General features: G+C 47.9%; 6 protein-coding genes across 17 annotated transcripts; 3 read left to right on the top strand and 3 right to left on the bottom strand.

Annotated features, from left to right (window-relative positions):
* Window positions 1-698: 698 nt before the first annotated feature.
* On the bottom strand, window positions 699-3,591 carry LOC119558715 (phosphatidylserine decarboxylase proenzyme, mitochondrial). Of its 2 annotated transcripts, none has more exons than XM_037872057.1 (2): window positions 3,454-3,591; window positions 699-2,664 (listed from the first exon to the last, which is right to left on the bottom strand). In XM_037872057.1, exon 2 carries the CDS (start codon window positions 2,266-2,268, stop codon window positions 919-921), a length of 1,350 nt encoding a protein of 449 aa, XP_037727985.1. In that variant the 5' UTR covers window positions 2,269-2,664; window positions 3,454-3,591; the 3' UTR covers window positions 699-918. The 2 variants fall into 2 exon arrangements, with proteins under 2 accessions (XP_037727985.1, XP_037727986.1); XM_037872058.1 differs by having other exon boundaries at window positions 699-2,654.
* Window positions 3,435-5,266, top strand: LOC119558740 (beclin-1-like protein). Of its 2 annotated transcripts, XM_037872061.1 has the most exons (4): window positions 3,435-3,568; window positions 3,685-3,914; window positions 3,969-5,016; window positions 5,073-5,266. In XM_037872061.1, exons 2-4 carry the CDS (start codon window positions 3,800-3,802, stop codon window positions 5,176-5,178), a joined length of 1,269 nt encoding a protein of 422 aa, XP_037727989.1. In that variant the 5' UTR covers window positions 3,435-3,568; window positions 3,685-3,799; the 3' UTR covers window positions 5,179-5,266. The 2 variants fall into 2 exon arrangements, with proteins under 2 accessions (XP_037727989.1, XP_037727988.1); XM_037872060.1 differs by having other exon boundaries at window positions 3,685-5,016.
* On the bottom strand, window positions 5,264-6,371 carry LOC119558766 (replication stress response regulator SDE2). The gene is made up of 2 exons (XM_037872062.1): window positions 6,085-6,371; window positions 5,264-6,021 (listed from the first exon to the last, which is right to left on the bottom strand). The coding sequence occupies exons 1-2, from the start codon at window positions 6,175-6,177 to the stop codon at window positions 5,410-5,412; spliced, it is 705 nt and encodes a 234-aa protein (XP_037727990.1). The 5' UTR covers window positions 6,178-6,371; the 3' UTR covers window positions 5,264-5,409.
* A 76-nt stretch (window positions 6,372-6,447) lies between these two features.
* On the top strand, window positions 6,448-11,613 carry LOC119558647 (nucleolysin TIAR). 7 transcript variants are annotated; one of them, XM_037872051.1, is made up of 6 exons: window positions 6,557-6,693; window positions 7,955-8,076; window positions 8,155-9,023; window positions 9,352-10,272; window positions 10,413-10,506; window positions 10,557-11,613. In XM_037872051.1, exons 3-6 carry the CDS (start codon window positions 8,796-8,798, stop codon window positions 10,736-10,738), a joined length of 1,425 nt encoding a protein of 474 aa, XP_037727979.1. In that variant the 5' UTR covers window positions 6,557-6,693; window positions 7,955-8,076; window positions 8,155-8,795; the 3' UTR covers window positions 10,739-11,613. The 7 variants fall into 7 exon arrangements, with proteins under 7 accessions (XP_037727975.1, XP_037727976.1, XP_037727974.1 ...); XM_037872047.1 differs by lacking the exon at window positions 6,557-6,693 and adding an exon at window positions 6,448-6,551 and having other exon boundaries at window positions 7,958-9,023; XM_037872048.1 differs by lacking the exon at window positions 6,557-6,693 and adding an exon at window positions 6,537-6,551 and having other exon boundaries at window positions 7,955-9,023.
* A 607-nt stretch (window positions 11,614-12,220) lies between these two features.
* LOC119558627 (spastin) lies at window positions 12,221-16,887 on the bottom strand. Of its 2 annotated transcripts, XM_037872035.1 has the most exons (6): window positions 15,851-16,887; window positions 15,226-15,396; window positions 14,888-15,076; window positions 14,507-14,673; window positions 14,061-14,313; window positions 12,221-13,997 (listed from the first exon to the last, which is right to left on the bottom strand). In XM_037872035.1, exons 1-6 carry the CDS (start codon window positions 16,599-16,601, stop codon window positions 13,252-13,254), a joined length of 2,277 nt encoding a protein of 758 aa, XP_037727963.1. In that variant the 5' UTR covers window positions 16,602-16,887; the 3' UTR covers window positions 12,221-13,251. The 2 variants fall into 2 exon arrangements, with proteins under 2 accessions (XP_037727963.1, XP_037727968.1); XM_037872040.1 differs by lacking the exon at window positions 14,888-15,076.
* A 370-nt stretch (window positions 16,888-17,257) lies between these two features.
* LOC119552137 (mitochondrial Rho GTPase) lies at window positions 17,258-20,808 on the top strand. Of its 3 annotated transcripts, none has more exons than XM_037861941.1 (4): window positions 17,258-18,187; window positions 18,326-19,530; window positions 19,803-19,841; window positions 20,104-20,808. In XM_037861941.1, the coding sequence occupies exons 1-4, from the start codon at window positions 17,570-17,572 to the stop codon at window positions 20,237-20,239; spliced, it is 1,998 nt and encodes a 665-aa protein (XP_037717869.1). In that variant the 5' UTR covers window positions 17,258-17,569; the 3' UTR covers window positions 20,240-20,808. The 3 variants fall into 3 exon arrangements, with proteins under 3 accessions (XP_037717869.1, XP_037717861.1, XP_037717877.1); XM_037861933.1 differs by having other exon boundaries at window positions 19,803-19,865; XM_037861949.1 differs by lacking the exon at window positions 19,803-19,841.
* Window positions 20,809-20,812: the final 4 nt, after the last annotated feature.

Here is a 20,812-nt window from a genome sequence, read left to right as displayed (position 1 = left end):
AAAAATGTATTCCATTTAAATTGATCGAAGGTAAAGTTCATAAAAATAAAACAAAAATGTAATGTGTTTCCAATTTAGTCTTAATTATAATTATTTAAAATATTTAAAACAAGAAAACATTTCTAGTATTAAATTAACATTTTTTTTTAATTGGCAGCACTGTCTGACTTAGAAAAGGCGCCACATTCAAAATTCTCCGCATCGATTACCCTAATGTCGGCTGACGCAGATGCTCTGTCGCAATCAAATCTGTTGCCAGGGCGAATGTGTGTGTCAAGGCCTGGGACGAAATCACCCGTAAACGCCTGATAAGTTCAACGAACAAGATTCCCGCCGGCCGGGCTTGATTGAATCAATTAAACGGAATGGATTGCGATCCCGGATTCGGAGCTGAAGTAAACACTGGGTGGGGTAAGGCATAGACGACTGGGCATCTCACCATCGGCAGCGGCACGCGCTTGTCTAGCCAGAATGGATGTTGTACTGGTTCAGGTTTACTGATAGCCTTTCTGACATCCGGAAAAGAAGGCGAACCTGGTTCCTCCCTCGGAGGCCTATTTGGCCCGATAAGCCTCCGGAGTCCTAAACGGTAGGGGGTTCAATGACTGCGGTTCGGAGCGGTAACGCTTATCACAACGTTTCTGATAACGCCTAGCCCACCTCAACAATCGGTGTTCCACTTAAGAAGCGCGAGTTAATTGACGGACTCTATTGTACTCAAAGATATTTCGACGTTTATTGTATAAAATATAGCTTACGACTAAAGAAATGGCAACAATACACAGTTTTAGCTTCGCAGGATGTTCACAAAATACAATTGCCTGAGACACGAGCGTCTAATGCTAATACAACGAGTGATGTGAACAGATGGGTGACAGGACTTTGCACTGATTCGGTACATGATTGGGGCTCCTCCTTTCATTTGGCCCCCGCAATGTGGCCCAAGGACTCGCCCACGCGGATCTTCTGGCCAGCGACAATGTCGAATTTAAAGTTCTTGGGCGCCTCGAAGAGTAGGACAATGGTGCTGCCCATGTTGAACTGACCCACCAGGTCGCCCTTGCCGAACTCCTTGGGCGCTGCAGCTGGTTCCTTGTTCAAAGCCAGTTCATCGTACTCATAGGTGCTGGGCGGATGCTTGCCGACATTGAATCCAGTCCAACGGTTCGTCTTCAGCTCGGCATCCATGTAGATCTCGACGGATCCCACGTTAGTTGCACCCACGGCGGTGTAGGAGAAGAACCCGTGCTTCCACTGGCCCATGTACAGCACACGTTCGTTGAGGCAGAACAGACCAGGCAGCCAGCCGGCCACTTTGGGGCTCACGGAGAGCAGCTCGCCGGAGAAATGACGACGGATGCTGGGCTTCCATTCGGTAGGTGAGTGGAATCGATGGTAGTCTCCAGGGGCCAGATAAATCACACACTGGTACAGCTCGGTGGAGCCATCGCTCTGCTTCTTGAGTGCCTGGGCGTAGGAGGCACCGGAATTGGCCTGCTCAAGAGTTTCCAACGGGCCCAGAAAGTCTTCGATGCTGTAGTTAACACCCTTGACCTGTTCGATCAGCGAGTCTGAGGCGCTGCCAAAGTGTAGGACCTTGCCATCGGCGGGGGAGACGAGCGGTGCCTTCTGGTCGATGACGCGAACACCCTCCTTAAGCGGTCTTGTGAAGAACTCGGCCAGGCTGTTGTAGTGCTCGTACTCCGGATACTGGGCCTCGCTTAGATTGACGTTGAACGTGTTGGAGTACCAGCCGTAGACATAGGGACGCAGACTCGGTGGCAAGTAGCAAGCAGCCAGCCAGCCCCAGCAACGGCTGATTATGCGCAGTGGCAGCGAGCAGTAGATGCGCGACTGGAGCTCGGAGGCGGTTCTGGGTTGACCCTCCTGTTCGCAGCGACGCTTCTGCAGCTGCCACTCGATGGCGCCGAACACACAGATGCCCATGGGAGCCCAGCGCAGCAGGAAGCCCGTCCAGCGTGAGATTATATTGCGCCGGAGCTGAGCCAACTCCTGGCTGGGATTGGGCTGTTGTTGCTGCTTATGCTGTGGTCGTCTGTGGTGTAGGTGCGCCTCCTTGGAGGCGGAATTCGAGGAGAACTGACGAAAGTGTCGGGCCACCGGCAGACTTCCATTCTGAGCCTGCGGTTGGGGTCCTTTGATGGGCTGCAGCTGAAGCTGGGTCGGCTGATGCTGCTGCTGCACCACCTGTCTGAGATTGCCGGCCTTCAGGAGGAAGCGGCCTCGAGGTACGAAGTAGGAAACCATTGTTGCTGTTGCTCTTGCTATTCTATTGATAAAACCGCAGCCCCCGCGGCACTGCTAATCACGTAATCACGTCTGCTATGCCTATGCGCCTATGACCAGATAAAAATGGCACGATGTGGAACTGCTTCTGTTTTTGTTTGTTTAATCTGGCGCGATTAATTCGGCTGTGGCTGGGCTGTCAAGTGACTGGGACTGGGCGGTGAAAATCCGCGTATTTAGAATTCCGGCTAGGGACTAGAAACAGTTGCAAAACAAAACACTAGACTGGCATTCGGTTGGGGGGGATTATGGTTCACACGGCACACTCTATGTATGTCGCAATTCAAATGTGCGGGGGAGTGGGAATTCTGGATGTTCCAATTGTTGCTTCCGTATCGCTGTGCTGCCTGCAAGAGACTGAAAGTTTTCCATGGGTTGTCAGATGCGAAGAGGCTACAATGTGACCACCGCCAGTGCTGCCAGCTTTTGAGAGCTAGATTACGGAAGCCTAAACTCGGGCTGCCCAATTACTCGAATATTCGAATTTGTTTAACTGTAAACAACACAATAACAAAGTTTTCTCTCGCAAATAAACTTTTTAAATTGTTCTAGTTTTTACTTTTTTAACTTTATCAGTCTCTATACTTGGGTTATTCATATTGTTATGTTTTAATTCCTTTCTTGGACTTTCTTCGCTTATCATCGTTTGTGGCATACCAACCACAATACGCAGATTGCGAAAGTCAATGTCCTTAACCTTTAATACTTTGCCTAGATGTGGGGTACCAAATACGTCATTTCTCATCTTCAAAGTTCAAATAGTTCAATTGACGTAATCTATTCATAAAATTTGTTTTGATTTATTTGTCTTTGATTATGTTTATAACTTTTTAAATACTTTGGAAGCTACATATGTCTATGAGCCATTTTTTTCAAAGCATAAACATTCTATTCTTAGGAATGCACAATAAGATTGTGGCTATTTGAGAACCATTTTATAAGTCACAAAAAAAAATGTCACGATGTTAATTTCTTATTTAGCGAATTCTTAACTTTGAAGTATTTTGTAACGCCCAACTTCTAGTAAAGTAATTAATTGAAGTTAAAAAAAACCTTAATTTGTAAAGAATAGCTACATTTAGCTTTTTTTTTTAGCTAGCTTGGCAGCACTGACGACGGCTCTGCGTCTAACGTTCTGTGGCTTACCAAAACAAACTTAAATCGAATCCGCTCGAGTTCTTCTTATCGCCGGGAATAGGAATGGTGGTCAAGGCCTGCGGCTCCGCGGCACACTTAAGCCCCTTCGGCCGGACACAATTGGGTAATGTTTTTGTTTAAAACTGGTTTTTTTCGCTTTTTCTTTTTTTTATTGCCCTGTTGACTGACAATTTACTGTCCGATTAACTGCGCCATTTTTCGACTCTCTTCTATCGGCAGGGGTGGCAACTCTGGCAGCAGCTGCCAACAGCTGATGGATTATTTGTGTTTTTTTACACTTGGGTGGAAAATTTAATTGTATGCACAAATCGAGGGACAACAAAAAGCCACAACAATGAGCGAGGCGGAGAAACAGGCGGTTTCCTTCGCCTGCCAGCGCTGCCTGCAGCCCATCGTCCTGGACGAGCAGCTGGAGAAGATTAGCGTACACGCCATGGCGGAGCTATCTTGTATGTGGTGGGTAAAATACACAGGAAATCCCTCTAATGATTCATCCTTTGCAGTGCCCATCTACCGAGACAATGGTAACACCTTGGACCCCCAGGACGCCAGCAGTTTCGACCACTTTGTGCCGCCCTACAGGCTGACGGATTCGATCAATGGCACTGGCTTTATGCTGGTCTCCGATGGCAGGGACAACAAAAAGATGAGTGCCGCCTTCAAGCTAAAGGCGGAGCTCTTTGACTGCCTGTCTTCCAACTCGGAGATTGACCATCCCCTGTGCGAGGAGTGCGCCGACTCTATGCTGGAGATCATGGACCGGGAACTGCGCATCGCCGAGGACGAGTGGGATGTGTACAAGGCGTATCTGGATGAGTTGGAGCAGCAGCGTGAGGCGCCAAATGTGGAGGCGCTGGACAAGGAGCTGGACGAACTGAAGCGCAGCGAGCAACAGCTTCTGTCGGAGCTTAAGGAGCTCAAGAAGGAGGAGCAATCGCTAAACGAGGCCATTGCCCAGGAGGAACAGGAACGGGAGGAGCTGCACGAGCAGGAGGAGAGCTACTGGCGCGAGTACACCAAGCACAGGCGTGAGCTGATGCTCACAGAGGATGACAAGCGGAGTCTGGAGAGTCAGATTGCCTACTCGCGCCAGCAGCTGGACAAACTGCGCGACACCAACATATTCAACATCACCTTTCACATCTGGCATGCCGGGCACTTTGGTACCATCAATAACTTTAGGTTGGGTCGGTTACCCTCGGTGTCCGTGGACTGGTCCGAGATCAACGCCGCCTGGGGACAGACGGTGCTCCTGCTCTCCGCTCTGGCCCGCAAAATCGGTCTCACCTTCGAGCGGTATCGCGTGGTGCCCTTCGGCAATCATTCATACGTGGAGGTGCTTGGCGAGAATCGGGAGCTTCCGCTGTACGGCAGCGGCGGGTTCAAGTTCTTCTGGGACACCAAGTTCGATGCTGCCATGGTGGCCTTCCTCGACTGCCTAACCCAGTTCCAGAAGGAGGTGGAGAAGCGCGACACCGAGTTCCTGCTGCCCTACAAAATGGAGAAGGGCAAGATTATCGATCCCTCCACGGGAAATTCCTATTCCATTAAGTGGGTTCTGGTTTTTACTTATGATTTTGTTTATAGTAACGATGGGCTCTTTGCAGGATCCAGTTCAACTCGGAGGAGCAGTGGACCAAGGCCCTAAAGTTCATGCTGACCAACCTGAAGTGGGGTTTGGCCTGGGTCTCCTCGCAATTTGTGTCGCCGTGATGTTCTCTTTGGTCATTCAAATGTTTATTTATAGAATTACTTAATAACCCTCTTAGTACATAGTATTAAATCGAAATCTTTCAAATTTTAATGCTAGATCGCTTTTAAGTTTTTTTATTAACATGTCGGGATTGGATTTTGAATTGTTTGGTCTATTTATACGTTTTTGAAGTTGCAGATGGCAAAAACTTATGAATTTAAAAAGTAGTACTTAATTGCTAACCTATTTCTCTAGTTTTTGATGGCCTTCTGTGTTTCCGGCTCCTCCTCGCTGTCGTCAGAGTCCGAATCGGATCCTGAGATGTCATCGCCTATCCAGAGAGTGCCCTTTTTCTTCTTTTTGGCTTTGGTCTTGTCCTCGGCGGGGGATTTCCTCTTGGTGCCACTGGTGGAGGCTTCCTGGGCCTGCGCTTGAGCCTGCTTCTCCTTAATCTCCTCCGCCTGCTTGAGTCCTTCCTCGAAGGCGTCGTTGACCTTCTCGGTGAGATTGGCCCTGGCCTCCTCGTACTTGTCGTCCTTAAAGTCGTGCTTTGGCACGGCCAGCAGCTTCTCGATCTTTCGCTTCTTCCGCTCCTCGGCCTCCCGTTCCCGCTCACCTTGTTTGTCCAGCCATGCGCGCACTCGCTTCTCCTCGTTGATGTCCCTTAGGCGACGTCCGCTCAGATCCCGGCAAGCCTCACGATTCGTGGTCTTTTCGATTTGGGCGCCAATGGCTCTCAGCATGGACCCGAATCCTCCCTTGCCGCCCACCTGGCGCAGGACGCAGTGGACATCTCCTCGAGGCAGATCTCCCTCCAAACGTTTGCCATTGCTCACCAGGTAGTAATCCTCAGGTTGCAAGTTCTGCAAAATGAGCACCCCATTAAGCAATCTAATGAAATTCTTTTAATTAACTTAGATACTCACTGTGTTCTCCTCAATCCGGCTGCATAGCTCATCATAGTCTATGAAATCCTCGGAAATTAAATATTTATTGTTTATAAAAATATTTATGCCCATTTTGTCTTTCTCCCTTTTCGATAACGATTGTTAATTCTATTCCTCTTTGCTATGCATCTGCGGCCGCGGCGCGTGTGTTAGAAAGAGAAAGCGGTGATGCAAGCGATATCGGCTGCCCTAGGGTTGCCCCTTTTCGATACATTTGTTTTAAGTCAATTAAATTCGCGGATTAAGAAGTGATCTTTGCTAATAAAGCACTGAAACCCAATTAAATATTCTCGGATAAATAATTTTCAAAGAAAACCGCGGTTTTTCCACACTTTTTATTGCATTTCCCAGCTTGCCGCCATTGCTTTTTTACATTACAGCGAGTTGGCAGCCCTGGCTCTCGCACACAAAATCTCATTAATTAGTTCGCATTTTAGACGACGAAGGTAAAAATTTAGCGACGCGTTTAACGTATGTACTTTTGCCCCAAAAACAGCGAGAGTTGTGCAATTTAAATAGAAACCGGTAGCGGCTAAGCCCGATCGTTAAGTGAAGTGTGCGAAAAGAGTGCTGAGCAAGTAAAATGCGGTAAATTTACAACCGCAGCCACGTCACAGAGAGCGCATTAAAGAAAAGAGAGTGCGGATTTTGGCAGCGAAGTCTGAGTCTGAACAATGGGCATTAACATAATGCAACTATAGCGCGGCGGCGACTTTAAATGTTGAGCCCAGTTTTCGGCATCGCTGGGTGGGTCGAGCGGGGGCGGGGGCGTGGCGGCCGTCGGAGGCGGGGGAGCGGCATTAAAAGATGGCAGCACAAAAGCGAACATACATACATACATATAGCGGCAAGCTGAAAAGGCAAATGAAAAGTCCCGCATTCAAATCGCCTTGGTATTGGTATATTGGCATTAGTTTAAATACACTCGATAGCCAAAACCGAAAAAAAAGCAAAAGCAAAAGAAAAGTGGCGACTCATGTGAGCAAAACGCAAACAAAAAGACCAGCGCAAGACGCCTCTCTGTGTGTGCCAGTGTGTGTGTGTGTGCGTGTGCGAAAAGAGACGAAGAAAATAGGCAGCAAATGAGCAACAAAAAAAAAACCACCCCGCCATTCCCTTTTTGCCTCTTCGCTTCGCCTCTTCTGTTCTGTGACTTTGACTGACATTTTCTAGCGCCGCCGCCGCCGCTGTCGCAAAAATAATCAAAATCAAGTTTAGTGCTATGCAAATTAAAATTTGGTTTCATTTCGCAAAGAGCAAGGAACAAGAATCTAATGCGCCGGTTTTGCAAATTTCCCTAATCTTTCTCTTCTTTCACCCTGTTTTCCTTTCTCCTCATTTTGTTATCGACGGTCATTCATCTTCTAGTCGATTTTCGTTTTTCCTTTCGCCCTCTACTTCGTTGCTGCGTTGGTGTGTGTGTGTGTTGTGCGTGAGTGGCCCAAAAAGAATTTGGCTAAACTGCTCGGAATATTGAATACAACAATTTATTAATTATAAACTAAATCATTTTGCAAGGCCCGCGACTTCGTTGCGAATGAATGGCTATTGTTAATCCATTCGCTTTGTTATAAAAGCAGGCAGTCTCTTTCCCTTCCCCTCAAGCGCCATCTCACTCACTCTCCCTGCGAGGGAGCGTACGTCTGTGTGTGCGTGTCCCTGCACTGCTTTGCCGCCTTCTTTGTTCCCCTCATGCGAAAGGGGGCGGGGCGGGGTAGTCGATTTATATCCATATCATTTGCCTGGTTTAAAGCCCGCCGATCATGTGCCATTAGACCTTGTCCCACTCTTCCGGTTATCAGCCCTCAACTAACCCAAAGTCTCCTTTCTTTCTTCCCCTCTCTTCCAGCAGCAGCGATTCCAGGGGTCAGCTTCGAAACCCAAAAACAACACTTAACCTGCGAACTTTCACACTGTTCAACATAGCCAACTAATTTTTGTACAAGAACAAGAACAAGCAGCCGCAACCAAGTATTTTATACAATTCTGTATATTGGAACGGACAACTTCATATATATATATATATTTATTATAAAACCAACACCCAAGATAATCGAAGGATTGAGCAATTCTGAAGTACCAAGTACCGTGTACCCCAAGGAACCCCGAATCCGTATCCGTATCCCAGGCCCCCAGGAAGCGGAGTTACCCGATTATACATACATATATAGTGCGACAAATCGTATATTCCAAAACACTCCATTAGCGTTTAGTTAGGACAGATATATTTATACATATACATATAGATCTTTAACGAAATTTTCAATTAGGCGCCAGATTAGGAACGAATCAAAGCAATAAACGACGAACCTCAGCGTTAAGCATAAAGATCTACCTACCTAGATGCAGCATATATAGTTTATATAATCCAAATACCAGCCAAGTCGAGAGTGAGTCGAATAGTAGTAGAAAATCGAAAGTATTTAAATTTCTAGCCGAGTTCTCTGTTAGCAGCTAGCCACCTTTTAGATTGCCGCAAAGACACCTGTTTAATTAGCAGATACATAATTAGATTTTGTACGTAGCTAGGAACATCATCTGCAAATTTTTGATATTGACCCTTCCGATTTAAATTGATGCGGCCAGTTGCAGTTGTTGCAATTCCGGTCTGAGTGTAGAGCCTTGTAGATTGCCGCCGTAGCCTAGAGTAAAGCCTGACCGAAGCCACAGTCCCAGGACATCCGCCAGCCATGGACGAGTCACAGCCGAAGACCCTGTACGTGGGCAACCTCGACAGCTCAGTCTCCGAGGACCTGCTCATCGCCCTCTTCGGCACCATGGGCCCCGTCAAGAGCTGCAAAATCATCCGGGAGCCGGGCAACGATCCGTACGCCTTCATCGAATATTCCAACTACCAGGCAGCCACCACGGCCCTGACCGCCATGAACAAACGACTCTTCCTCGATAAGGAAATCAAGGTGAGTTCTGACTATTATTCGTGAAATGTCGTTCATTATTTCAGTCAGAAATGTTTTACTTGTGTAAATTACCTACCTCTTCTAGTTTCTAAATTGAAAAATAAGAAAGGTCTTTTCAGAGCTTGTCATAATAAAAATATAAAGTTTATATTATTCATTATATCTTCTCTAAATATTCCTAAAAATATATTCAAAATGTTTGAGAATTGACATGCCTTTTCTTTCTACACCACAATATTTTTCCCACATCTTCGCCCTCATGTGTTATTTTTAATTGGGCTGACATTTATTGATCACATCCTATTAACAAACTATAAAATTCTTTCAGGTGAACTGGGCCACCAGTCCCGGCAACCAGCCCAAGACAGACATCAGCTCGCACCACCACATATTCGTGGGCGACCTCAGTCCCGAGATTGAGACGGAGACCCTGCGCGAGGCATTCGCCCCCTTCGGCGAGATCTCCAACTGCCGCATCGTGCGCGACCCGCACACTATGAAGTCAAAGGGTTACGCCTTTGTATCGTTCGTGAAGAAGGCGGAGGCGGAAAACGCCATACAGGCGATGAACGGCCAGTGGATTGGCTCGCGGTCGATACGCACCAATTGGTCCACGCGCAAGCTGCCCCCTCCACGCGAACCGTCTAAGGGCGGTGGTCAGGGAGGCGGCATGGGCGGAGGACCAGGAGGCAATGGGTCCGGCGTGAAGGGCAGTCAGCGCCACACCTTCGAGGAGGTGTACAACCAGTCGAGCCCCACAAACACCACCGTATACTGCGGCGGCTTCCCGCCGAACGTCATCAGCGACGACCTGATGCACAAGCACTTCGTCCAGTTCGGTCCCATCCAGGACGTGCGGGTATTCAAGGACAAGGGCTTCTCGTTCATCAAGTTTGTCACCAAGGAGGCGGCCGCCCGCGCCATTGAGCACACGCACAACAGCGAGGTTCACGGAAACCTGGTGAAGTGCTTCTGGGGCAAGGAGAACGGAGGCGACAACTCGGCCAATAACCTCAATGCTGCAGCCGCTGCGGCAGCAGCCTCGGCCAATGTAGCAGCCGTGGCAGCGGCAAATGCGGCGGTTGCAGCTGGAGCGGGAATGCAAGGTCAGATGATGACGCAGCAACAGATAGCAGCCGCCACAGGAGCGGCGATACCCGGCCAAATGATGACGCCCCAGCAGATTGCAGCCGCCACAGCGCAGTATCCGTACGCCTATCAGCAGATGGGATACTGGTATCCCCCAGCGGTGAGTTTTCAGTTGATTATAAAGGAGGTATTGAAATAAATGCCTTACAGTTACCTTAAACCTACAGATTTCTTTGGCCCCCCTAGAATTTCTGATTTATCAATCTTTTGTAATTGACACTTTTATGATTTTTTTTCCAGGCCTATCCCACAACCCAGATGCAGACGCAGTACATGCAGCAGGGCTACTATCCCTACGCATACACTACCAGTGCTCAGCAAGCGGGAGGTGTCCGTATGTACCATTTTCTTAGCCCATGAATCCTTTTAACTTTTTTTAATCAGCGTGCATACAATTTTCAGCGGCTGGATACCGCATGGTGCCGCCGAATGTGGCATGGGGCGTGCCCGGAACTGTGGTGCCCGGCGTAACGGCCGCCGCAGCCTCAGCGGCCGCAGCAGCGAACGGTTCACTTGCCCCCCAGATGATGTACAGTGCTGCGATGCCACAATACCAGACCCAATGAGCTGAGATGTGACGCCAGCTTCGACGCCGTTTGCAGCATCCGGGAAGTCGCCCCCAGCCGCAGCCACAACCACCACTGCTGCACCATCTGCCGCATCTGCAGCAGTTGCAATCGCATTACGCACGTTTAGGTTACGTACAATACCGGGTAGTAGCAAAGTCGGAACCGCTCCTGGCCCTGCCGGTGGGCAGCAGCAGCCACATCAACGGTGGCGATGCAGCTGGAGATTAGAAGGGCGCACGAATGAGTGTCGTCTAGTTTGGAGTTGTGGCTACGGTTGCGGCTGACTGCGGTGGGCGGAAGCGGAATCGGTATCGGAATCGGAATCGAGGGTAGTAAAGCCCCAAAATCGAGGGTCGAGGCGGCGCGTGGAACTCAACTTCAAGTGAACCACGCCGGCGACAACTGAAACAACATCAACTGAAAAGCTCCGGGCGATGGGCGGGTAGCTGTAACAATCTAATCCAATCTAAGTACGTGTTAAAATAATTTAATGATTTGTAATTTAAGCAGATAATAGGCGTATAAACGAAACGGAAACAAAATAAACCGAATGAGAAGTTCAACAAAAACAAACAGATCAGAAAAAAGGCAAATTACGCGCGACAGAGCTAAAAAAAAAAGCACACACAATCGAAACAAAAAACGTGACAAAGCAAATTGTAATTGTAACTATGTGGAACATGTGTCAACGAAAACTGAAGACGAGAAGGGATGCGTCAGTAGGATGAATGGAAAGCCACAAGCAAGCCGAATGCAAAAACAAGAGGAAAAACAAATTTAGTCACTAAGAGAATGTAAATTCGAGCATACATATTGTATATTTCCAATGTGGAAAACGAAATGCGATATAAATATGTAAAATGTAAAATAAAGAAACAAAAAAATATATAAAACAAGTGAGAAAACGAACAGATGGTGGCTTTTAAATGAGGATATGGCCGTTTGGAAGAACAAAGCTATTAAATATTTGAACTTGTTCCAAGATTTCATGATAACCTGGTTTTGGCAGCAATCAGTCGTTTTAAGTCCATAAGATGGGTATTTCGGAAGTTATTGTTACTTCTTTTTATTGATTGTAATCGCGCAAAACGCGTTTGAACTTATAAAATTGTTTATAAATATAAACAAATAGAAAGAGAACCTGCTCAATCATCGAATTTTAAAAGGAATCGTAACTACAGATGAAGGAAAGACTTTCAAATTGCTACGAGTTATGGTTTTCTGGTTTTCTTATGAAATATTTTCAACATACAAATATCAAAGCTTTACCATTTTGTTCCCTAATGGAGCGTACTTTAAATGCAAAACTAGTTCCCACGAATGCTACATTTCCATGAACTTTCGCTTATTTTGAATGCGCCCGGTGATGTCAGTTGTTATATTAAGCTACAGATTTAAATACAAATATTCAAGCGCTACCAATGCTTTCCAATAATACTGCCTTACCCATGAAGTCAGGAATTAATGATGCAATTTATGTCTTTTGAAATCGATTTTATTTAGCGTATTCTAAATATTTATTTTTTTATATATTTTTGTATGCATGTAGTTTTGGATCTGTGTTTAGTAACTAGTCATAGAACTCAAATTCCGGGTGGGCGAGCTGCGTAAAAGCTGGTTCAAAGTACCGCGATAAGCACGAGCATATGTGCGGGTGTAGATGTTCTGATTTATCTGATAACACCAGATCCATACGCACCTGCTAGGTACAACATTTTGGGAGTGTTACTAATAATATAGGTGATTCGGAGACGATTGTATTTATAGCCGTAGGTACATAGATTGAAACAAAGGAACTAAACTAGACTAACGATACGGACAGCGATAACTATTAAAACTTAAATCCGATTCTGCGCTGGTAAATGTATCTTTGTGGGTGTGTATAAGTATATCTCATCGGTCTTAGGACTACGCTTACTTCTAGATTACATGTAGCTTGTGGATGGGCACTCAATGTACAACAAAAATATGCTCTATTGGTTCAAGGATACAATGGAAGTAGTTGTGAACTTCTTGGGCCGCCTGTCTTACGAAATAAACACCACTACATGGAATTTTCCAAAAACTTAAAACTAGTTTATAAAGCAATGTGCCCTTGAATAAATATTCAAAACCAAAACAGGGCGGAACTACTATTCTAGCAACTCCATTGGATAGTATAGTTATTCTTAGAAATACACTAGGTTAAATGAGTATAACGATAATGGAGCTGCATGACAGGATGTCGCACCACATGGACATGGCGGTAAAACGACAAAAAATAGTATAATGATCTTAGGCTAAAACACAAGATATCGTATGGAAACAAATCATATTAAATAATTCACTGGTTAATACAAATCTAACAATGTTTGTGAAACGAAAAATCTACAGATTGAATAGAACCTGAAGTAAAGATGGGTCACATGATCAAAACTAGGGCAACGGCTAAGAATAACGTACTGACACTCACATCACAGCTGCTTCAGACTGGAGTGATGGAGGGGGGCAGGCTTGCTGGCTAGAACAGACTAGATGGTGATGTCGCCGTAATCCTGCGACCATTTCTCGTACGAGTTGAGGCTCTGCGGCGCCACCGAGCGCCTGATGCGCTTCAACGAGCTGTGAAAGTCCTGCTCTGTGATTGCTCGCATAGCACTGATGTCCAGACACTTCACTTGCTCCACATTCAACTCTCGGATGGGCTCCAGTGCGGCGTCTTTGGCCAGGGCCGTCAAATCGGAACCCGAGTATCCGTCTGTGATCTTGGCCAGGCGACGCAACGCCTCCGTATCCAGCGGACTGCCCTGCTTCTGCAGCAGTCGGTTGAGGAGCAGCTCGCGGGTCTGCTCATCGGGCAGTGAGACGTAAACGCGCTTCGTGAACCGTCGCAGGGCGGCCTCGTCCAGCTCCTGCGGTCGATTGGTGGCGGCCAGCACCACGATTCTATCCCCTTCTGGATTACCGGGCAGCCCATCAAACTCTACCAGAAACTCGGTCTTCAGGCGTCGTGACGCCTCATGTTCGCTGCTACTACGCTCCGAGAGTAGGGAGTCCACCTCGTCGATGAAAATAATGGAGGGCTGCATGTGACGTGCCACTGCGAAGAGAGCCCTCACCAGTTTCTCGCCATCGCCCACATATTTGCTGGTCAGCGAGGCAGCCGAAATGTTCAGGAAGGTAGCACTACACTCGGTGGCCACGGCACGGGCCAGCAAAGTCTTACCGTTTCCGGGAGGACCGAACAACAGTAGTCCCTTGGCCGGAGCTCGGAGTCCTAGCAAAGGTAGGGGAAAACGTTATAATCACGTTGGTTGACACTCCTTAATAGCAAACTTACCCGTAAACAGCTCCGGCCGGACGGAGGGCAGAATGACCATCTCCTGAAGAGCCTGCTTGGCCACATCCTGACCGGCAATGTCCGTCCACTCCACTTTGGCCCCGCCCTCGACAATCTCATCGAGTATGAGCTGCACCAGCTTTTGCTCAACGCCTTTGACACTCACCACCGGAGTGTTGGAGCCACTGCCACTGGGTCCATTGTTGTTTATGGGAGTTCGCGAACGCTGGGGCGGTGTATTACGTCCCGAGGACTGCAGATAAAAAATTATCAATTTAGAAAACTATATATAAAACTCATCCCCTAAGCATTCCCTATAAAACTCCCCACCGGAAATGTGCCAAATTTGTATAATATGAGGCGATTTTTTGATAATATTTCGCTGCAATGCAAATTTTCCAAAAAATACAAACAGATATCTGTTGTTTATTTATCCAGATACTCACAAACTGGCGCCGAACGGCGGGAGGCGTGGCAGCCGTCTTGGCTGGCTGCCTTTGGACTGCGCCCACGGATGTTTTGGAGCCAAGGTTTCGCGGCAACGTCTGTGACTTGTTGGCCACGGCCAGATTGACGGGACGCTTGGTTCCAATGGTTAGCTTCCGACCAGATGCTGTGAACGAAACAATATAAACTCGATCAGAAAAGATTCTGTACAAGAAGCTACTCATTCTAAGCTATAATTTGGCCAATCGAAATAAAAATCGTAATAAAATCAAGTGCCAAGTGAGTGGTGATAGGGATTGACTGATCGATCTGCTTTTGGTCGCTGTGGCGCTGCCGGGTGAGGATCTTGTTGGGTGCGCTTTAGCTGGTGAGGAACTTACCCGTGGGCTGGGCGGTGGTGGTGGCCTTGGGCCCGTAGCCACTGCTGCGCACTTTGTTAAGCTTCATGGGTTCATTGGTCATGCCGGCCAGCATGGGCTCCCTGGACTTCTGGGACCTGTTTTGAGCCTGCTCCTTCTGCTTCTCCTTCAAGGAGAGACGCTGCATTTGCAAATCCTCCTCACGCAGCGCTGCGCATCGGATGAACGCGAGTATGTGGGCAAAATCAAGGTGGACAACAACAAAAAAACCAGGGAAAACGTGCAAAATGAAATAAACAAAAAATGAGGTAAACAAAAACTATGCTTCCGGGGTGCAGGGCATGTGGTCGGGCACTCACCGAGAAAGTGAAGACGGTCTCGGGCCATTGAAAGGTTCGTCTGCATCTTGTCATGCAACCGCTGAGCCCGATCCCACACATCACCACGTCCACTCCAACAATCGACAGCTATGCCATCCTCCAGCTCTTTGATGCCTTTCCGGTAGAGCTCAATTGCCAGCTCTTTGTGACCTGGAAATATGATGAAGGTATGGTTGAGTGGAATTCGACTTACAGATATCCTTTTAAGGTTTTAAGATCTGGCTTTCCCAAACCCTTTTTACTAGGTATTAAACCCCTTTTATACTTTTAAAAAACAAGGCCCTTTGGGCTAAACCTTAATAAAATTCTTCTCAGTTCATAAAAAAAGGAATATATTTTTGAATCGCACCAGTATACCCTTGAGTTACCAATACAAAAAGCATTTGATTAAAGGACTGCTAGTCAATAAGTGTCCATCAAGGCGGACCAGTTCCCCGTTTCCTCCTCCGTCTCTGACATGTGGGGCATCTTTTGTGCGCGCGTTTCGGCTTATTGATTCTCACACTCGACAGACAACAAAAGCCAGCGGGCGATGACTCATTGAGCATCGAGTACTCGAACTCGAACTGGAGCTGCCACCCCCGTTTGCGCCCCCGCTACTCACCTTCGTTCTCCTCATCAATCTTGAGCGCCTTGGAGATGTACTCGAAGGCGCGTCGATGGTGATGCTTTTGCTTGGCCAGCAGGGGATCACCGGGACCAGGTGAGTAGCCACCTCCCGGACGATTGGCTGCCATTTCCAGCGGTTGAATGGGTCGAAAACGCTGCGGCTGATTGGACAACTGCTGCTCCTGTCCAGCACCCTCGCTGTTAAGGTCCGAAGGATGTTTTAGAGACTGCTGCTGCTCCTTGGAGGAATTCTGCACCACGATCTCGATGTTGCAATCGCGTCGGTGCGGGCGGTAAATCACCTTTGTGCTCGCCCCGTAGAGGTAGCGAAAAATACAAAACAGCTGATAAATCAGCGAGCGCAAAACGTTAAACAAAAAGATTATGGGAAACGAGACGACGTATAGGTTCTGTTTGTGCACGGAGGACGAGTAGCCGTAGCCGTGTTGATGATGGTGACCGCTGCGCGGGGAGCACGTAGTGGGGGTCAGGTCATCTGTGGTGGTGGTGTCGTCGTCGCCGTCGGGCGAACTGCCCGGACTACGGCGATTCGAAGAGGAGCCTCCGGCGGATGAGTTGCCGGCGACAACGGCCGCAACGTTGGAGGCGCTCGACGAGCGATGCGTGGACTGGCGACCACCGACACCTCCGCCCGAGGATCCTGCTCCACCGCTGGACTTTATCGGTGACTTGGTACTGCTGCTGCTGGCGCTGGAGGAGGACGACTGGTTTTTGGTGCGTACCATCGATATCGATTCCGCGCTGTCTGCGCGTCCAGCACTCCTGCCCCCCGCTCTCCTTGCCCGCACCCCGCAAAAGTTGCACGGGGAAGTTATCCTTTGAACCTCCTCGGTTGGTCGTGGCACGCGTTGGTCTCGATGGCGCACGAGAAACAAATAAACAACGGAGGGTCTCTATTATTGTTTGTCTTTCGAGCTGGTGCTGATATTCATTTTGCTGATATCCCAGAGTTCTGATTTTTCTCCGCACTTAAAACTCTCTGGTGTTGAAAACTGAAGCTAAGCTCTGGAGCTCAGCCAGTGCTGCCCAACTATCGATAACCAAATCTAGCGGGCATAGTTACGGAGCCAGAAAAATAGCCAAGTTTGAATGGTGGGAGGTAACGGACAAAAGATATGTTGAGGAAGGTAATCATCGCTCTTGTAACAAATTCATTTTTGTATTTCTTATATATAAATAAAAATAAAGTTTTTAATGAATTGATTTTGCTTATCAGTTGAATTTTCTTTTTTAATAATAGTTGGTAGGGTCCTTATTTTGTCCTTAGCTAGTCTTGGCGGTAAAAAGCTAATATGGCAGCCCTCCTCCAAAGCCAGATGCCAACATATGTTGTTGCCAGACAGGTTTGGCAATACTGTTACCAACTCAAAATTAAATTACTGGGTCAAATTCAAACAACTGAAACCCTATTTTTTCAGATTGTTTAAATTTGTATAATTTAGACCCAATCGTCGGTGTAATTGGGCTAAACACCGCTGTGTTTGCCGGTGTGGCATCCCTGGCTGCTGGGTTGCGGTAGCGGTATATCGATAGCGCAACCTTGATACATCGACTGCCATCCATCTCTCTCTCGGTTGTTTTTTTTTGCGTTTTTGCATAACAAAATCTTGGAAATTCGCCCAAAACGCAGGCGATTGCGGACCCGGAGACCAGGAGACCAGGAGCGGCACATCCCACTTGCAGAGCAGTCGGAATGGGACAGTACACGGCGTCGCAGCGCAAGAATGTGAGGATCCTGCTCGTGGGCGACGCCGGAGTGGGCAAAACGTCGTTGATTCTGTCGCTGGTTAGCGAAGAATACCCGGAGGAGGTGCCTCCGCGAGCCGAGGAGATCACCATTCCTGCGAATGTGACGCCCGAGCAGGTGCCCACCAGCATCGTTGACTTCTCGGCCGTGGAGCAGTCTGAGGATGCCCTGGCCGCCGAGATTAACAAGGCGCACGTGGTGTGCATAGTGTATGCCGTGGATGACGACGACTCTCTGGACAGGATCACCTCCCACTGGCTGCCCCTTGTCCGCGCCAAGTGCAATCCCTCCCTGGACGGCGAGGGGGATGCCGAAGCCGAGGCGGAAGGTGATGCACAGCGGGAGCCCATTCGCAAGCCAATCGTCCTGGTGGGCAACAAGATCGACCTGATCGAGTACTCCACCATGGACAGCGTGCTAGCCATTATGGAGGACTACCCCGAGATCGAGAGCTGTGTGGAGTGCTCGGCCAAGACGCTGCACAATATCTCCGAGATGTTTTACTACGCACAGAAGGCTGTGCTGCACCCGACTTCACCGCTATACATGATGGAAGAACAGGAGGTAAGTGCTTTCAGTTCGGCCACGGTGATTCATAGCTTGGGACGTAATCTTCGCGTCAACAAAAGCAATGTGGTCTATCGATAATATACATTAAATTGGCTTGGACTCATTAAAAAATACCAAACTCCTCTTTTCCAGCTCACATCTGCTTGCAAGAAGTCGCTGGTGCGCATCTTCAAGATCTGCGACATCGACGGGGACAATCTGCTGAATGACTACGAGCTGAATCTTTTTCAGCGGCGTTGCTTTAACACTCCCCTGCAGCCCCAGATCCTGGATGAGGTGAAGGCCGTCATACAAAAGAACGTACCCGATGGCATATACAACGATGCGGTCACCCTGAAGGGCTTCCTCTTCCTTCACTGCCTGTTCATCCAGCGGGGGAGGAACGAGACCACCTGGGCGGTGTTGCGGCGATTTGGCTACAACGACCAGTTGGAGATGTGCCAGGAGTATTTGAGACCCCCGCTGAAAATACCGCCTGGCAGCAGCACTGAACTCTCGCACCGGGGACAGCAGTTCCTCATCGCCGTTTTCGAGCGCTACGATCGCGATGGTGACGGAGCTTTGTCGCCCGAGGAGCACAAGATGCTCTTTAGCACGTGCCCGGCTTCACCGTGGTCCTACTCCACGGATATTCGCAAATCCTGCCCGATCAACGAGACAACTGGCTGGGTCACCCTGCACGGATGGCTCTGCCGTTGGACCCTGATGACGCTGATCGATGTGGTGAAAACAATGGAGTATCTGGCCTATTTAGGTTTTAATGTTCATGAAAACGACAGCCAGTTGGCGGCAATACACGTAACACGAGAGCGTCGCATCGATTTGGCCAAGCGCCAAAGCAGTCGGTCCGTGTACAAGTGTCATGTGATTGGGCCCAAGGGATCTGGAAAGACTGGAATGTGCAGGGGCTTCCTGGTGGAGGACATGCACAAACTAATCGGAAAGGAGTTTAAAACCAATGTGGTTAACTGCATCAACTCGGTTCAGGTGTACGGTCAGGAAAAACACCTCATCCTGCGCGATATCGACGTGAGGCACGCCCTCGATCCCCTCCAGCCACAGGAGGTGAACTGCGACGTGGCCTGCCTGGTCTACGACTCCTCCAACCCCCGCTCCTTTGAGTACGTGGCCCGTATCTACATCAAGTATTACGCGGAGAGCAAGATCCCAGTCATGATAGTAGGCACCAAGTGCGACATGGAAGAGCGCCGACAGGACTACTTGATGCAGCCATCGGAGTTCTGCGACAAGTACAAGCTGCTGCCACCGCACCTTTTCAGCCTAAAGACCAATAAGAAAGAACTGTATACCAAGCTGGCCACCATGGCAGCTTTTCCGTGAGTAAACCTTTTGGGATCCACAGTTGGGTGCTTTTTCTGTGATCTAATACACCTGGCTTAAAGTGGTGAAATACTTTTTTTAAACCTTCAAAGTATTTCACAACAGTACAGTAGTTTTAGAAATGCATCTAACATTTGGGCCACATCCTGGATTAATGGTTACTTATCTTCTTATCTTCTCTTCTCCCCTTTTTTTGTGTGATGGTTGGTGTCTGTTTTATCTGTGTTGTTTGATGTTTGTTCACGTCGATGGCTTCGCGGATTTGCAGGCGCTTCCAGGCGGCCTGGATACTGTTCTACAAGCACAGGTTGGTACAGCTGTGGGAGTCGGCGTAAGTGTTACCATTCAAACTGAACTCGTTACTAATGTCAGCCTTCTATCTGTTGTTGTTCCATCTACCACGGTGCCCGTATTACTTCCATGAGGCGCACAGATCCCGCTTCCATAACCGCTTGATTAACGTGGTGTGCGGCAGCATCCTGTAGTCCTTAGTTTTACCATTACAATACCTTTTCGAAATCTTGCCTCTAATTGCCATACTAATTCAATTCTTTCTCTTCCACATGCAGCCACTTAAGGCAATTCGGCCTGATGACGGAGGATCCCAAGTTGTGGTGGAAGGCAGGACTGGGCGTGGCCGCGGCCACCATGCTGGGTTTCATAGTGCTGAAGACGATTAGTGCTGCCGGTGGTAACTCGCGCTAGATGAAGCCACTGGATGTGGTGTAGGGACTTAAAAAACAATTACCACAGACACGTTAATGTTCTACAAATTCATGTAACTTATTAATTAATTTATTGCTTGCTACTGTAAATCCAAATTTATTGTTACGAAAACTGAAGCAAACAATGAAAAGGGACACACGCCGATCTTCTCATTCCTGACATGTAAATACACTCGCCAAGTACACTAGCAGGAATTAGGCAGGATTAGAGGTGTCCCATGGACAATGAATAGCGGCAGGCCAGTCGAGCACATTGTGTACGTTGCATTTCTATTCGTATATAACCCTAACTTAAACCATGTACTCTCTGATAAGTCTAATAAGTTATTGTTACCATCATAATCGAGTAACCAAACAACCGATATCGTGCATAGGTGATAGTGACATGTGCACGTACTGGGTTCTATATAAATCAATATATACTACACCTAGTAAATCGCCCTATTTGGTGATATCACACTTTTGTAAATACGCGCAAAGATCCTAGTATGAGCAATAAATCTATCTGTATATGTGGATTTAAATATAGCGAACTTTAATGGCATATAATATC

This window comes from Drosophila subpulchrella, chromosome 3R, assembly GCF_014743375.2.
Source record: "Drosophila subpulchrella strain 33 F10 #4 breed RU33 chromosome 3R, RU_Dsub_v1.1 Primary Assembly, whole genome shotgun sequence".
Lineage (NCBI taxonomy): Eukaryota > Metazoa > Arthropoda > Insecta > Diptera > Drosophilidae > Drosophila > Drosophila subpulchrella.
The sequence above is the reverse complement of the archived record's forward strand: the minus strand, read 5'-3'. Positions and strand labels throughout refer to the sequence as shown.

Bases quoted from the DNA above. Each gene is read 5' to 3' on its own strand.
- LOC119558715 (XM_037872057.1), bottom strand. From the start codon at position 2,268: ATGGTTTCCTACTTCGTACCTCGAGGCCGCTTCCTCCTGAAGGCCGGC.
- LOC119558740 (XM_037872060.1), top strand. From the start codon at position 3,800: ATGAGCGAGGCGGAGAAACAGGCGGTTTCCTTCGCCTGCCAGCGCTGC. The intron at 5,017-5,072 runs GTGGGTTCTGGT...GGCTCTTTGCAG, and splicing joins GGAAATTCCTATTCCATTAA to GATCCAGTTCAACTCGGAGG.
- LOC119558766 (XM_037872062.1), bottom strand. From the start codon at position 6,177: ATGGGCATAAATATTTTTATAAACAATAAATATTTAATTTCCGAGGAT. The intron at 6,022-6,084 runs GTGAGTATCTAA...CTCATTTTGCAG, and splicing joins GCCGGATTGAGGAGAACACA to AACTTGCAACCTGAGGATTA.
- LOC119558647 (XM_037872047.1), top strand. From the start codon at position 8,796: ATGGACGAGTCACAGCCGAAGACCCTGTACGTGGGCAACCTCGACAGC. The intron at 9,024-9,351 runs GTGAGTTCTGAC...AAATTCTTTCAG, and splicing joins TCCTCGATAAGGAAATCAAG to GTGAACTGGGCCACCAGTCC. The intron at 10,273-10,412 runs GTGAGTTTTCAG...TTTTTTTTCCAG, and splicing joins GATACTGGTATCCCCCAGCG to GCCTATCCCACAACCCAGAT.
- LOC119558627 (XM_037872035.1), bottom strand. From the start codon at position 16,601: ATGGTACGCACCAAAAACCAGTCGTCCTCCTCCAGCGCCAGCAGCAGC. The intron at 14,674-14,887 runs GTAAGTTCCTCA...TTTCGTTCACAG, and splicing joins CACCACCGCCCAGCCCACGG to CATCTGGTCGGAAGCTAACC. The intron at 14,314-14,506 runs GTGAGTATCTGG...TTTTATCTGCAG, and splicing joins CCGCCGTTCGGCGCCAGTTT to TCCTCGGGACGTAATACACC.
- LOC119552137 (XM_037861933.1), top strand. From the start codon at position 17,570: ATGGGACAGTACACGGCGTCGCAGCGCAAGAATGTGAGGATCCTGCTC. The intron at 19,531-19,802 runs GTGAGTAAACCT...GCGGATTTGCAG, and splicing joins GCCACCATGGCAGCTTTTCC to GCGCTTCCAGGCGGCCTGGA. The intron at 19,866-20,103 runs GTAAGTGTTACC...TTCCACATGCAG, and splicing joins GTACAGCTGTGGGAGTCGGC to CCACTTAAGGCAATTCGGCC.